Below are 14,100 nucleotides of genomic sequence, written 5' to 3'. Positions count from 1 at the left end.
TAGCACTGCCTTAGTGTCTTAGACCTCTGCGCCACTCGGGAGGCCCAGGGTCAGTTTTGTCTTTTACATAAGAAGGTGGCGTTTCTCAGTAGCTGAGCAGTAGCTAAATTTGACATTTAGTCCCTAGTTCACGTCACAACCCTCCCACTTCTGTCACCTCTGTATATTGACTGAGAGGCAAACTCTTCACTCCACATGTACCAGCATTACGATTTGAACGGTTCTGGGACATCAGTCCATTCCAACATGTGCTCAAACATTTTGTCCCCCTAAAAACACCAGTGACATGTAACTTATTGTAGAGAATTAAGGTAGCTGCTAGCATGGTTAAACCAGACTGAACACTACTGCCTGGTATGTTTAAACGTCTCTATCAATAGGCAGCCAATCGAAATAAAGCCAACTATCCCACCTGGTCTGTCACAATTTCATCAGGAACACCAGTTACCTTTTGACAGACTGTCATGAATCTGGCTGTTAGCCAATTAAACTCTCCCACCTTAAGCCCCTGTCCTCGACACCCTAACTCCTATTGGCTGAGAGCTTAGACAAGCCTCTCGACAGCTGGGTACGATGGGTCCCCTGCACGTTACTGATGTTATTGCTAGAAATGTTGTAGATAAGCAACATATTGTTGTAATGAAGTGAATGATTACATTCAGTAAACCCATCTTCGTGTTACTGATACTTCTGATATTCATATAGGTCTGCTGGTAGCTGTGGGGTGAACAGAGTAAAAGAGCCCCAGTGGTTCCAAATACTCTGTGGTAGATAGCTATGTAAACTCAGCAAAAAAAGAAATGTCCCTTTTTCAGGACCCTGTCTTTCAAAGATAATTCGTAAAAATCCAAATAACTTCACAGATCTTCACTGTAAAGGGTTTAACAGCTTCCCATGCTTGTTCAATGAGCCATAAACAATTGATGAACATGCACCTGTGGAACGGTCGTTAAGACACTAACAGCTTACAGACGGTAGGCAATTAAGGTCACAGTTGTGAAAACGTAGGACACTAAAGAGGTATTTCTACTGACTCTGAAAAACACAAAAATAAAGATGCTCAGGGTCCCTGCTCATCTGCGTGAACGTGCCTTAGGCATGCTGCAAGGAGGCATGAGGACTGCAGATGTGGCCAGGGCACTAAATTGCAATGTCCGTACTGTGAGACGCCTAAGACAGCGCTACAGGGAGACGGGACAGACAGCTGATCGTCCTCACAGTGGCGGAGCACGTGCAACAACACCTGCACAGGATCGGTACATCTGAACATCACACCTGCGGGACAGGTACAGGATGGCAACAACTGCCCGAGTTACACCAGGAACGCACAATCCCTCCATCAGTGCTCAGACTGTCCGCAATAGGCTGAGAAAGGCTGGACTGAGGGCTTGTAGGCCTGTTGTAGTAAGGCAGGTCCTCACCAGACATCACCGGCAACAACGTCGCCTATGGGCACAAACCCACCGTCGCTGGACCAGACAGGACTAACAAAAAGTGCTCTTCACTGACGAGGTGCAGTTTAGTCTCACCAGGGGTGATGATCTGATTCGAGATTATAGTCGAAGGAATGAGCATTACACCAAGGCCTGTACTCTGGAGCGGGAGCGATTTGGAAGTGGATGGTCCGTCATGGTCTTGGGCGGTGTGTCACAGCATCATCGGACTGAGCTTGTTGTAATTGCAGGCAATCTCAAAGCTGTGTGTTACAGGGAAGACATCCTCCTCCCTCATGTGGTACCCTTCCTGCAGGCTCATCCTGACATGACCCTCCAGCATGACAATGCCACCAGCCATACTGCTCAGTCTGTGCGTGATTTCCTGCAAGACAGGAATGTCAGGGTTCTGCCATGGCCAGCGAAGAACCCAGATCTCAATTCCATTGAGCATGTCTGGGACCTATTGGATCGGAGGGTGAGGGCTAGGGCCATTCCCCGCAGAAATGTCCAGGAATTTGCAGGTGCCTTGGTGGAAGAGTGGGGTAACATCTCACAGCAAGAACTGGCAAATCTGGTGCAGTCCATGAGGAGGAGATGCACTGCAGTAATTAATGCAGCTGGTGGCCACACCAGATACTGACTGTTACTTTTGACCCCCCCCCCCCCCCCCTTTGTTCAGGGACAAATGATTCCATTTATGTTTGTCACATGTCTGTGGAACTTGTTCAGTTTATGTCTCAGTTGTTGAATCTTGTTATGTTCATACAAATATTTACACATGTTAAGTTTGCTGAATATAAACGCAGTTGACAGTTTCTTTTTTTGCTAAGTTTATGACAAAAGGTACCAAAAGGTACCATTACACAATGAGTGGTGAATGTTGCCACATTGCACTGAGATTAATGAAATATTCCCATTAAATGTTGCATTGTAGTTTCAAAGTAATTCACCGGTAAATGTGTTGTTTTTCACAAATGTTAGAAGCTGTGCGCTGCTGTAGGGTTGATTTGGACATTGACTTTCTTGACAGTGAGTGGACTTTGGTTTGGCCCGTGCTCCTGTACACAGTAACACCTCTCTCTGTGGCAAGTCAGTAAAAAATGGAATAAATATGAGGATGCACAACTCCTTGTTTCAGGGTTAGGGCTGGCTCCCTGGGACTGTAGTTTGGGCTCTCACGTCCTGCAGTAAACCAATAGCTAGTCAAACGGAATTTAATCCACTGGATTAATAACAATGTAAGTACTCTCAGATATTACCTGTTAGATTTCGCTACACTTGCAAAACAATTTGATTTGATTTGACCAGGTTTAATTTTTTGTTGTTGGTTAGACCTAATATAGGTTTTGTAAATCTTGGTTTCTTTTTGAGATGTGTTGCACCATTTAATTTAAACCTGGATTAGTTAAACTAAGGTTTGATCTTTAAACTATGAGAAGTTACATGTGTCATAATGGATTCACCATAGCAACGTGTTCTCATTCTATTTCTATGGAAACAAATTAGCACTGGTCATTGCTAGCTTGTGTCCTTTATACAGGCTATTAAAACTATACTTTTTGGTCAAATTAGTTAGCTGGCTAGTTGACTTTTACAATCATGGTATCCACAAGAGTGTTAATCACACTGAAAATGAAGCACATACACTGACATTTTATCAATTTAAACCTCCTGCAGGAGCAGTTCAGAATAATCCCTTCTACATTTTAATTTCATTTTAAAACGATAGAGCAAGAAGATTTAAACTAAGAACAAAAATAAACTTAGTTTAGAAGAAGGTTTACATTTAACAAAGATGAATTTAAAACTAGGTTTAAAATGTGGTGCAACAAGATTAATACTTGAACCTTGATTTAACCCAGTTTAAACCTTGATTAAACCCAGTTTGAGTTAATCCATGTGGGTGCAACCCACCCCTCAAGGTTTAAACCTTGATTAAACCCAGTTTGAGTTAATCCATGTGGGTGCAACCCACCCCTCAAGGTTTAAACCTTGATTAAACCCAGTTTGAGTTAATCCATGTGGGTGCAACCCACCCCTCAAGGTTTAAACCTTGATTAAACCCAGTTTGAGTTAATCCATGTGGGTGCAACCCAGTTTGAGTTAATCCATGTGGGTGCAACCCACCCCTCAAGGTTTAAACCTTGATTAAACCCAGTTTGAGTTAATCCATGTGGGTGCAACCCACCCCTCAAGGTTTAAACCTTGATTAAACCCAGTTTGAGTTAATCCATGTGGGTGCAACCCACCCCTCAAGGTTTAAACCTTGATTAAACCCAGTTTGAGTTAATCCATGTGGGTGCAACCCACCCCTCAAGGTTTAAACCTTGATTAAACCCAGTTTGAGTTAATCCATGTGGGTGCAACCCAGTTAATCCCCTCAAGGTTTAAACCTTGATTAAACCCAGTTTGAGTTAATCCATGTGGGTGCAACCCACCCCTCAAGGTTTAAACCTTGATTAAACCCAGTTTGAGTTAATCCATGTGGGTGCAACCCACCCCTCAAGGTTTAAACCTTGATTAAACCCAGTTTGAGTTAATCCATGTGGGTGCAACCCACCCCTCAAGGTTTAAACCTTGATTAAACCCAGTTTGAGTTAATCCATGTGGGTACAACCCACCCCTCAAGGTTTAAACCTTGATTAAACCCAGTTTGAGTTAATCCATGTGGGTACAACCCACCCCTCAAGGTTTAAACCTTGATTAAACCCAGTTTGAGTTAATCCATGTGGGTGCAACCCACCCCTCAAGGTTTAAACCTTGATTAAACCCAGTTTGAGTTAATCCATGTGGGTGCAACCCACCCCTCAAGGTTTAAACCTTGATTAAACCCAGTTTGAGTTAATCCATGTGGGTACAACCCACCCCTCAAGGTTTAAACCTTGATTAAACCCAGTTTGAGTTAATCCATGTGGGTGCAACCCACCCCTCAAGGTTTAAACCTTGATTAAACCCAGTTTGAGTTAATCCATGTTGGTGCAACCCACCCCTCAAGGTTTAAACCTTGATTAAACCCAGTTTGAGTTAATCCATGTGGGTGCAACCCACCCCTCAAGGTTTAAACCTTGATTAAACCCAGTTTGAGTTAATCCATGTTGGTGCAACCCACCCCTCAAGGTTTAAACCTTGATTAAACCCAGTTTGAGTTAATCCATGTGGGTGCAACCCACCCCTCAAGGTTTAAACCTTGATTAAACCCAGTTTGAGTTAATCCATGTTGGTGCAACCCACCCCTCAAGGTTTAAACCTTGATTAAACCCAGTTTGAGTTAATCCATGTGGGTACAACCCACCCCTCAAGGTTTAAACCTTGATTAAACCCAGTTTGAGTTAATCCATGTGGGTGCAACCCACCCCTCAAGGTTTAAACCTTGATTAAACCCAGTTTGAGTTAATCCATGTGGGTGCAACCCACCCCTCAAGGTTTAAACCTTGATTAAACCCAGTTTGAGTTAATCCATGTGGGTGCAACCCACCCCTATATATAACTGATGTGTATTTGATCTGGTTGATTGTATGGATTATTATAATCAATGCTGTTCAGTTGTTATTATGATGTAATGTGTTTTCAAATATCACAAAATCCCTCCGGCCACAACAATGGGCTGCACAGGCTATTGTACTTTAGAAATGATGTAATGTGTTTTCAAATATCACAAAATCCTCCGGCCACAACAATGGAGGCTGCACAGGAATCAATAAATTGACCGGCATATTTACTCAACAATATCCTAAGTATCCACAGCATTTTGTTCCAAGGGTGGTAAGAGAGAATAGATGTGGCAGTGTTGACATCCTTCCCTCTTCCTCCTTCACTGTCTGCAGTACCAGGGACCATGGTGGGAATGAAGCCCTCTGATACACCCCCTACCCTGGGGGTGAAGCTGCTGAGTGCTGGCTCAGCCGCCTGCATCGCTGACCTGGTCACCTTTCCCCTGGATACAGCCAAAGTCAGACTCCAGGTAATGGTTCACTGTCCACCTCCAGCCCTGAAGACTTGAGTCTGACCTCCTGTAACTCTGAATTTTACTGGCACCTCCTGTAACACTGATTCTTGTGGGGACCTCCGTTAACACTGACACTTGTGTACCCCAGATTCAGGGAGAGAAGGTGGCGTCGGAAGCTACCAAGGGCATCCGCTACAGGGGGGTGTTTGGGACAATCAGTACCATGATCCGGACGGAGGGGCCCAGGTCGCTGTATAACGGTCTGGTGGCGGGCTTACAGAGACAGATGTGCTTTGCCTCCATCAGGATCGGCTTCTATGACAACGTCAAAAACTTCTACTCTGGCGGCGCAGACAGTAAATTAGGATAACAGTTATTCATCGGAGATAATAATCTGTGATGTTACATATTTTGTACCAAGAGAAGAAGCATCATATAGTACCTCAGTCATCATCCTTTCAGTACTTAACAAACCCTCTGCCCCTGTCCTACCCCAGCTGCAAATATTGGTATCCGTATCTTGGCCGGCTGCACCACAGGGGCCATGGCTGTGTCTTTCGCCCAGCCCACTGACGTGGTGAAGGTCCGCTTCCAGGCCCAGGTCAACCTGACCGGGGTGGCTCGTCGCTACACGGGCACCATGCAGGCCTACAAACACATTTTCAACCACGAGGGCATCCGCGGGCTCTGGAAAGGTTAGTCAGTACGACCCTGGGCCCAATCGGTTGATTTGCAAGTAACACCAATCTCCATTGGTTGTGTTGCTGCTAACCTTGAGCCCCATTGATTGTGTTTGTCCGTAGTGGAACTGTTTGCATAGAAAAGACCAAAGATTGTTGTCTATTTCACTGTCATTCAATGTCAGGGATGTACAGATATTGATTGGAGCAGATGCTGCAAAGGCAAAGTTGATGATCCCATAGGACAGAACTTGAGTGCACCTGAAAATAAAGCTTGGCTTTGCAGGTTGTTGTTGAGTTATCTTGGGCCTTTTATTAATGATAGACTAGTGGTTTTATTCTGGTATAACTATTGGGGTTATTATCCAACCGACCTGCTTCTTGTTCACTCCAGGCTGTCTACCCAACATCACTAGGAACGCTCTGGTCAACTGCACAGAGCTTGTGACCTATGACCTCATCAAGGAGGCCATTCTTAGGCACAACCTGTTGTCAGGTGAGTGGGTGCTATTGGTGCATACAGTCACAGCGAGACAGCTGACTGGGCAGAAGTCCACATGCCCTCTCGCTCTTTTGTTCTTCATGTATCTTGAAAGCCTGATAACAGTATACATATTGGTACATAATATTCTGTCCAGCTATGGAATAACACAGAGCTAACATTTATCTAAAGGATTTTTATTGCACCTTTCACAACAAAGCGGTATAAAACAGAGATAATGATTTCCTGTAGGCCTCGAGACAGAGGCCTTATACAGTACAATGTTTCTGCATGGCACTACTTGAACATTAACTTTAGTGTCAGCATTTCTGTTACACATCTGTGTTAATCCACTAGTTCATCTAAGGTTCAATCTTTAAACTATGATTAGTTACACGTGTCATAATGGAAACAAATTAGCAAATTGAGTTTGAAATACAGGCCATTAAAATGAATTGCACTTTTTGGTCGAATTAGTTAGCTGGCTAGTTGACTTTTACAAACATGGTATCCACAAAATCTAAAATTGTTAATCATACTGAAAATAGGTGCCCATTGATATCTTTGTGACAGTGTTTCAAAAGGGCTTATGATGACCGTTTTCCCACAGATAACCTCCCGTGCCATTTTGCTTCTGCGTTTGGCGCCGGCTTCGTTACCACCTGCATTGCCTCTCCGGTGGACGTGGTGAAGACACGATACATGAACTCTCCGCCGGGCCAGTATAAGAGTGCCATCAACTGTGCCTGGACCATGGCCACCAAAGAGGGACCCACGGCCTTCTACAAAGGGTGAGCTCACAGACAGTCACACACACTGTACAAACAGACCAGTGTCCTTCAGTCTGTTGATAGAACAAGGCAGTCGGATGTAGTTGTACATTTTAGAGTCCTCAATGATATATAATTGATTTAGCTGTTTTGGGTGGTTACCTTGACACAGTAGCTCTTCCAGAGGAGGCTGGTGGGGGAGATATAGGAGGACTGGCTCATTTTAATTGCTGGAATGGAATCAAACATATTGAAACCACGTTTGACTACGTTCCATTTATAACATTCCAGCCGTTACAATGAGCCCATCCTCCTATAGCTCCTCCCAGCAGCCACCTCTGAACTCTACTAAGCAAAACTTTGGAGCATTCGCAGGGATCTTTAGTTGAAAGTCTCTCCCAAACTAATGTTTAATTTGTCCTCTCTTGTTCCCTGTAGATTTGTGCCCTCATTTCTAAGGCTGGGCTCATGGAACGTTGTGATGTTTGTGTCGTTTGAGCAGCTCAAGAGAGTCATGATGGTAGGAAAGCAGAAGATGGAGGACAAAAGTTAACTTCATTCCTACGTGCAAAGAGCCCTTTGCAATGATGACAAGCGCACAAACCATAGCCATATTGAGTTGGACCCACAATGTAGTGTAGACTACAGGAACACTATGGACCACGATCCATAACGTTAAGATTCCTATGTGTTCTGTCAGCATGTTGTATGAATAATGAGGAATCCTTTGTTAAAAAAGGAGTTATGAAAGTACATTTGAAGTGCATCTACCTTCGAGAACAGTTTTATTTTCTCTTATTTATTTTGACCTATACTTCTCCTACGGTCTCAAACCAGTCCTTGTGGACCTCTAGCCATTCTCTATAGTGTATTTAGCACACCTGCCAAATGTGAACTAATCAGCAAGCTGCTGTTACTTTAAATCAGATGTACTAGGGTTAGGATACAGAGTACTCTAGGAACGACTAGAGTTAAGGCAACCTCCTCCGCAACGCTCTGATTTAGAGGGGTTGGGTTAAATGCGGAGGACACATTTCAGTTGAATGCATTCAGTTGTGCAACTGACTAGGTTTCCCCCTTTCTCTTAATTCCCACAATTTAAAAAAAAAATTAGTTATAGTTTAATAATTCGTATTTAGATGTTGGTAATTTGCAATATATTGAACTTTATAAATATACTTATTTTGTTTGTCTGTGTTCATTGTATTGTTCATTACACGCTCCATTTAATCTCGGCCTGACAGCTGACAGTCATCACACACACATCCAAAAACATCACATCAGAAGTTTCATTTATTAACACTGGGCACGTGTCAGTCGTTACAAAGATCCATACTGGGTCTACAAAATGTCAAATCATCTTCAAAAAACAAAATCAGGGCCCACGGCCTATAAATAACAGACAAAATACCATACAAAGTCAGCTTTCAGCAAAGACAATATTGTACGAATGTGTGGAATAGGCAGCGGTGTAATAACCAGTAATCTCAGCACCACCTATTGAAATGTATTGACAACAAGACGGTATCAATCCAAACGCATTAAAACATGCACAGAGCTCTCCGTGTCGGAGTAAGTAGTACAACCATTGAGCATTAGGTAAACAAATTATTCCTTCGTTTTAAGTCTACTACGATATAAATTCCCTCTCTGGACACATATTTGATTCCTGAGCAAGAAGGACAAATACGAGAATGAGTAGGCAAAGTTATTATGAATACATGCGAGACGGCACTTGTTGACTTTGTTAAATAAATTCAAACCTAGTTAATATTATTCCCCAATCTCCATTTCCTCTAAAACTATTGTGTAATTGCTTTCCATGTCCGCTGAAAAGTACACAGCCAATCAACTACATAGAACTAGTGCCCTACTATTTTATTTCCCCTTTTGTAATATTTGAAGCATTGGAATGGTCATTATTTGAGGCAGAGGGTTGAATTCCAGTCACCTGTTCTTACTTATTTCTAAAAGCTACTAAAGTCACTAATTTATAAAAAATTTAAAAAGAGGTGTGTAGATTGGGTCTAAACTAAGATCGAAGGGAAAGCTAGCTCAAAATGTCCCTTATAGATTTGGAAGTACGCTGTAATGTATCGAGGTTCTGGTGGTCCCAATTAGGTCCAAGCGAGACCCGTTCAGTCGGTTGGTCGGTCAGTTACTTCTTGGACTATCCGTCATGGTGAGGGCGACGGCGGGGTCCAGTAGTTGAATCTTGATATTGTCGTGGAACTTTTCCCTGTAGTGGTTGAACTCCATGATGCTCTCGGGCTCCTCCTCCACCCAGAACTTATCAAACTTGTACACCAGGTAACCTGAAGCAGGGAGGCCAAGACAGAGTTAGGGGTTTAGGTAACCTGAAGCAGGGAGGCCAAGACAGAGTTAGGGGTTTAGGTAACCTGAAGCAGGGAGGCCAAGACAGACTTAGGGGTTTAGGTAACCTGAAGCAGGGAGGCCAAGACAGAGTTAGGGGGTTAGGTAACCTGAAGCAGGGAGGCCAAGACAGACTTAGGGGTTTAGGTAACCTGAAGCAGGGAGGCCAAGACAGAGTTAGGGGTTTAGGTAACCTGAAGCAGGGAGGCCAAGACAGACTTAGGGGTTTAGGTAACCTGAAGCAGGGAGTTATCCCCTATGCTACTGACAAACAGAGTTGAGCGCGATTAGCATACACTTACAGAACAGCTGATGGAGGTGCTGCAGTTGGGGTCTCCCAGACACCGTGTTGTAGAAGTGGGGTTTGAGAGCACCACTCTTCAGTAAACTGTACGCCATCTCTGTCAGGTTGATACCCACTATGGCATAGGAGTACCTGAAACATAACACACATATGATAATCATTAAAAGGCTATAAATGTTGTCAAAGTAGGTTTACTTTGGGTGTGCTTGTTTTAGCTTGTTTGGGGCCCAGGTGGGCAGAGGTTTCACTTTAGGACTAATGGAAAAGTCTCAAATGTGGAAACTCTACCCACCCAGTACATTGGGCAAGCTAAAACAAACACAACTATTGACAGATGAGTGAATATACTGAAATGTGCAACAGAACAGCTGACATATAAAGAACAGAGTTCAACAGGCCAGTCAACTCCTAAAATGAGATAATTACATAATCCTTACCCCAGTTTGGGATGGTTTGCGTGGGACAGCACTTGCCGAGCCTCTTCAGTGTAGTTCTCACTAAAGAACCTGTAATAAACAAGATACCGAATAAAAAAAGTTAAGAAATCTAGCTTAAACTTGAGAAAAAAAATATACAACTTTTCAGAATAGTAATGAGCAAGGTTAGATTGTTAAGGACTGTACAGTCATTCAGACAACATAACTCACACAAGGTTGGTTAGGCCCAACATGCCCATTCCTCGGAAGTCAGTCTTGGGGTCATCGCCTTGGAAACCAATGTCGCCCCACTGTTTGGTAACTCTGGACTCCAGTTTGACCTCGGGCATCAACAGATCCCATAACTGTAGAGTCAGACAAGTCCATTCCTGTTAATACTTTACACTTACCTTTAAATAGAGATGATATTAAAAAGTTTGAAACAGTCATGTTGAATCATCTCATCCAGAAACATTCCACTGCTCCATGCTAATCATTGACATAAAAAAATGAACGGCCACAGTACCTTCAAAAGCATTTCCTCGTGTTGGACTTTATCAGAGTCAAAATTCTCCTTCCTCAACTCTTCCACGGACGTGAATAAGTTCCTGTATCCCGTTATTTGTAAGAGACACAGCTTCAGATTCACCTTAAACCTAGGACCAAAGAGACACACATTAGTCATCAACACATACCATATAAAATAATCTATATAAAACATGAATAAAACTGTAAAGGGTAACAAGACTGACGTGGGATCCCTCTGCGTTTTGACATTCTTTTCCCTCATGATAAGATCCAGATGCTTCTCCAAACCATCCTCCTCCACATCCACAGCAGCTCTTAATAGCTGGAGAGAGGGAAGGAGAGAGGAAGAGAGAGGGAGGGGGAAAGGATGGAGGGACAGAGGAGAGAGATGGTGTGATTAGTTATCTCATCCATGGTAATAGCTCAGAGTTTGTGTTAGTACTTCTCCTACAGACTATGATGTCATAACAAGCACGATGATCACAGAGGTCAGATGATGGAACCACCAACTATGTATTACCTACTGCCTTAACTTTGTATGGGGGAAATGCCATAGTAACAGAGTGATGCTGAGACACAGAATTGTTCCCTTTAAAATGTATGCCGAACAAAAACGAATATTTGCAAAGTTAAGCAAACCATACAACTACGCACGACGACTTTCAACAGTGCAGATGCAAAGGTTTGGTAAGTGAATGACGACACCAACAGCACAAACCGTCATTTTATTACCAAACTTTGCATCTGCACTGTTCAACTAAATGTGTTACCATGGAAATGCCCACGAACTGTTGATAAGAATGTGCTTAGCATAACAAGAATAACAACCATCGCGGCACTGATCAATGGATTTGTTAAGTGCGTTAAATGTAACAGTTGATTATGGTTGTCTGTCTGATAACTAGTCTACCATGCATTCCTGCTTCAGTAAAAATCAAGTGAAAGGAATGATTTCCAACATTTACCTTAGATTTGGAGTTCTTCAGTGAGTATTCTGAATGAAGAAAAATCAAATGACAGGTTAAAAACAGTTCAAAATGATAATGAATAGCACAACTGACAACTTGTTTTTCGTAAGGGTTGGGTAGTGTTCATTGGGCGTCGAATGGAGGAAAAACGCGGAGGACTATCTGGACTTGCCCAATTAGAGATGCCAATGGTTGTTTTTCCGTAACAAAACGCTTTAAAACATGTTCTGTTACCCTAATGAACACTATTTAGCTCTAGAATGTAACCTCACCTGCTTTCGTTGTCCTGGGCGCCCCAGGCTTGTAGCCGGCACAAATCCTTTGCAGCTCGCATTTCCCTGTCACCTGTCTGATGAACCACTTCAGCCAGTATCTAAGGAAGGACGTGTAGAAGTATCCCCAGATGCTGCCGAACATGGTCTACAACATAAACATATCAGCAAGAGTTCCAAATACAACAAGGCAAGTGAATAACACCATAATCATACGAGTCATCCAAAACATATACTGGTAGGACAGCAATGGTGAGCCGTGCCTCTTCTTCGAGACATTGACAAATGAGCACCCAAAAAGATTCCCCGTGTACTCCAGACAAGCCAATCGATTTATCCTTTAGTTGTACGCCGCGCAATGGAATTAATGGCTGGAGAATTTTTTTAAATCCAGCAATGGTAATGTCTCTGTAGTAGGAGCTAGCTATTGATACCTTCAAGCTATCAGTCTAAAGTACTGCAGGACCTCCCCAAAAACAATCATTCGCTACTCTGTACAAAACCCCATATTCAATGGGAACGGTTGATACGTAGCTAATCTTAAAATGGCATGTCATCAGATAGGCCTAGGTGGTCAAGTCAATCACTGGAAAGTTACCGTAGCAGTAACTTTCCACGGTGTCCCCCTCCCAAATTATCTAAATCTAACTGCAAGTATTTCACAATCATTGATTTGCTAGCAAGCCATCTGTTGAATGCTGTTCCAGGACAGTCATTTACTTAGCTAGGAGACCAGGCGTGATTCATTTTTTTTCATTTTAGTACAGCCCAGAAACCAGGTGCAGGCTGTGGCACTGCTGAACCAGGCTTGCCAGGGAGTAGAAGTGAAATGAGAGAACACGTTGCAACATGAACAGAAAGGCTCTATTGTAATTTGAACTCCTACTTTAGTAGGTGTCTTTACACAAATGGCTTTTGCTTGGCAAAATAACTGCTTTTGTTAGCCGACTGGCAGCTTGTCTTTTGTTTAGCAGCTAACGTTAGTTATCTCCTAACTAACAGCTAGCTAGTCAGCTCGCAGTAGATAGTCTCATTTCAGCCACTGTGCCTCCACCGTAAAGCTTCAGCACAGTAGCTTGAGGTTTCTAAGTCGTTGGGGGTACTAAAAATGTACAGTAATTTCATTGACCGGTACAACACTAACTAGCCTAGCTATAACAAACTGACTGTTCTGGAACAGTCTTCAACTGATAGCTTGCTAGCAAATCAATGACTGTGAAATATTTGCAGTTAGAGACCTAGATAATTAACCCCAGAAAGAAAGTCAACATGTTAATAAACACAGTTAGCTATACCTGGCTTTTAAGCGTTAGCTAGCTACCTAACATTAGCTATCTTAGCCACACATTCACAACAGGTTGTCAATATTTACCTCGAGTAATCAGGTGGATTATGTCAGCAATTACACCTTGACTTGAGTGAAGATAGCAAGAAATATACCTAGTGGGGAGCGTTATTTACTTTAGCAATGGCAAATTCCTCAGATTAAACTAAAATATGTGTCCACTGAGGTAGTGATGTTGACAAGTATTTTGGCTAACCTCTTCTTTGATTAATAGAATCTCGACCCACAAGTGTACCACTTTACCTTTAGCGCCACCTGTTGGGTTGGGGTCTGGTGAGTTGCTGGAATCATGGGGTGTATTCAATACGCAGATTCTGTGTCAAAACGTTTTGCAACAGAACAGAAACCGTGTACTCCAAACGCTCTTCAACGTGACATACAAGTTGTTGGGTTCTTAAACGGACGTTGTAGTTCCTTTTAATTGTATGGTTTCCACGTGTTGCCATTCCAATCTGAATAGTCTGCTAAGGGTTTGGCACAAGCTGCTATAAATTATAAATTCTGCTCTAAAGTGAAGTTTGTGGGGTTCCTTCCAACTTCTTCTACTCGCTTATTTTATTTTTAAGAGAGACACAACTCAA

At 42.9% G+C, this 14,100-nt stretch overlaps 2 protein-coding genes across 3 annotated transcripts; one reads left to right on the top strand and one right to left on the bottom strand.

The window, feature by feature from the left end:
• The first annotated feature begins 2,511 nt into the window (after positions 1 to 2,511).
• Positions 2,512 to 8,502, top strand: LOC115145572 (mitochondrial uncoupling protein 2-like). The gene is made up of 7 exons (XM_029687061.2): positions 2,512 to 2,674; positions 5,261 to 5,397; positions 5,531 to 5,738; positions 5,880 to 6,077; positions 6,457 to 6,558; positions 7,154 to 7,334; positions 7,752 to 8,502. Exons 2-7 carry the CDS (start codon positions 5,272 to 5,274, stop codon positions 7,864 to 7,866), a joined length of 930 nt encoding a protein of 309 aa, XP_029542921.1. The 5' UTR covers positions 2,512 to 2,674; positions 5,261 to 5,271; the 3' UTR covers positions 7,867 to 8,502.
• Positions 8,503 to 8,588: 86 nt separating this feature from the next.
• LOC115145573 (ELMO domain-containing protein 2-like) lies at positions 8,589 to 13,738 on the bottom strand. 2 transcript variants are annotated; one of them, XM_029687062.2, is made up of 9 exons: positions 13,547 to 13,738; positions 12,175 to 12,322; positions 11,900 to 11,928; positions 11,159 to 11,256; positions 10,933 to 11,062; positions 10,638 to 10,771; positions 10,428 to 10,496; positions 9,989 to 10,122; positions 8,589 to 9,628 (listed from the first exon to the last, which is right to left on the bottom strand). In XM_029687062.2, the coding sequence occupies exons 2-9, from the start codon at positions 12,317 to 12,319 to the stop codon at positions 9,468 to 9,470; spliced, it is 900 nt and encodes a 299-aa protein (XP_029542922.1). In that variant the 5' UTR covers positions 12,320 to 12,322; positions 13,547 to 13,738; the 3' UTR covers positions 8,589 to 9,467. The 2 variants fall into 2 exon arrangements, with proteins under 2 accessions (XP_029542922.1, XP_029542923.1); XM_029687063.2 differs by lacking the exon at positions 13,547 to 13,738 and adding an exon at positions 12,773 to 13,368.
• Between the last annotated feature and the right edge of the window lie 362 nt (positions 13,739 to 14,100).

Source organism: Oncorhynchus nerka, linkage group LG18 (assembly GCF_034236695.1).
Source record: "Oncorhynchus nerka isolate Pitt River linkage group LG18, Oner_Uvic_2.0, whole genome shotgun sequence".
Classification (NCBI taxonomy): Eukaryota; Metazoa; Chordata; class Actinopteri; order Salmoniformes; family Salmonidae; genus Oncorhynchus; species Oncorhynchus nerka.
The sequence above is the reverse complement of the archived record's forward strand: the minus strand, read 5'-3'. Positions and strand labels throughout refer to the sequence as shown.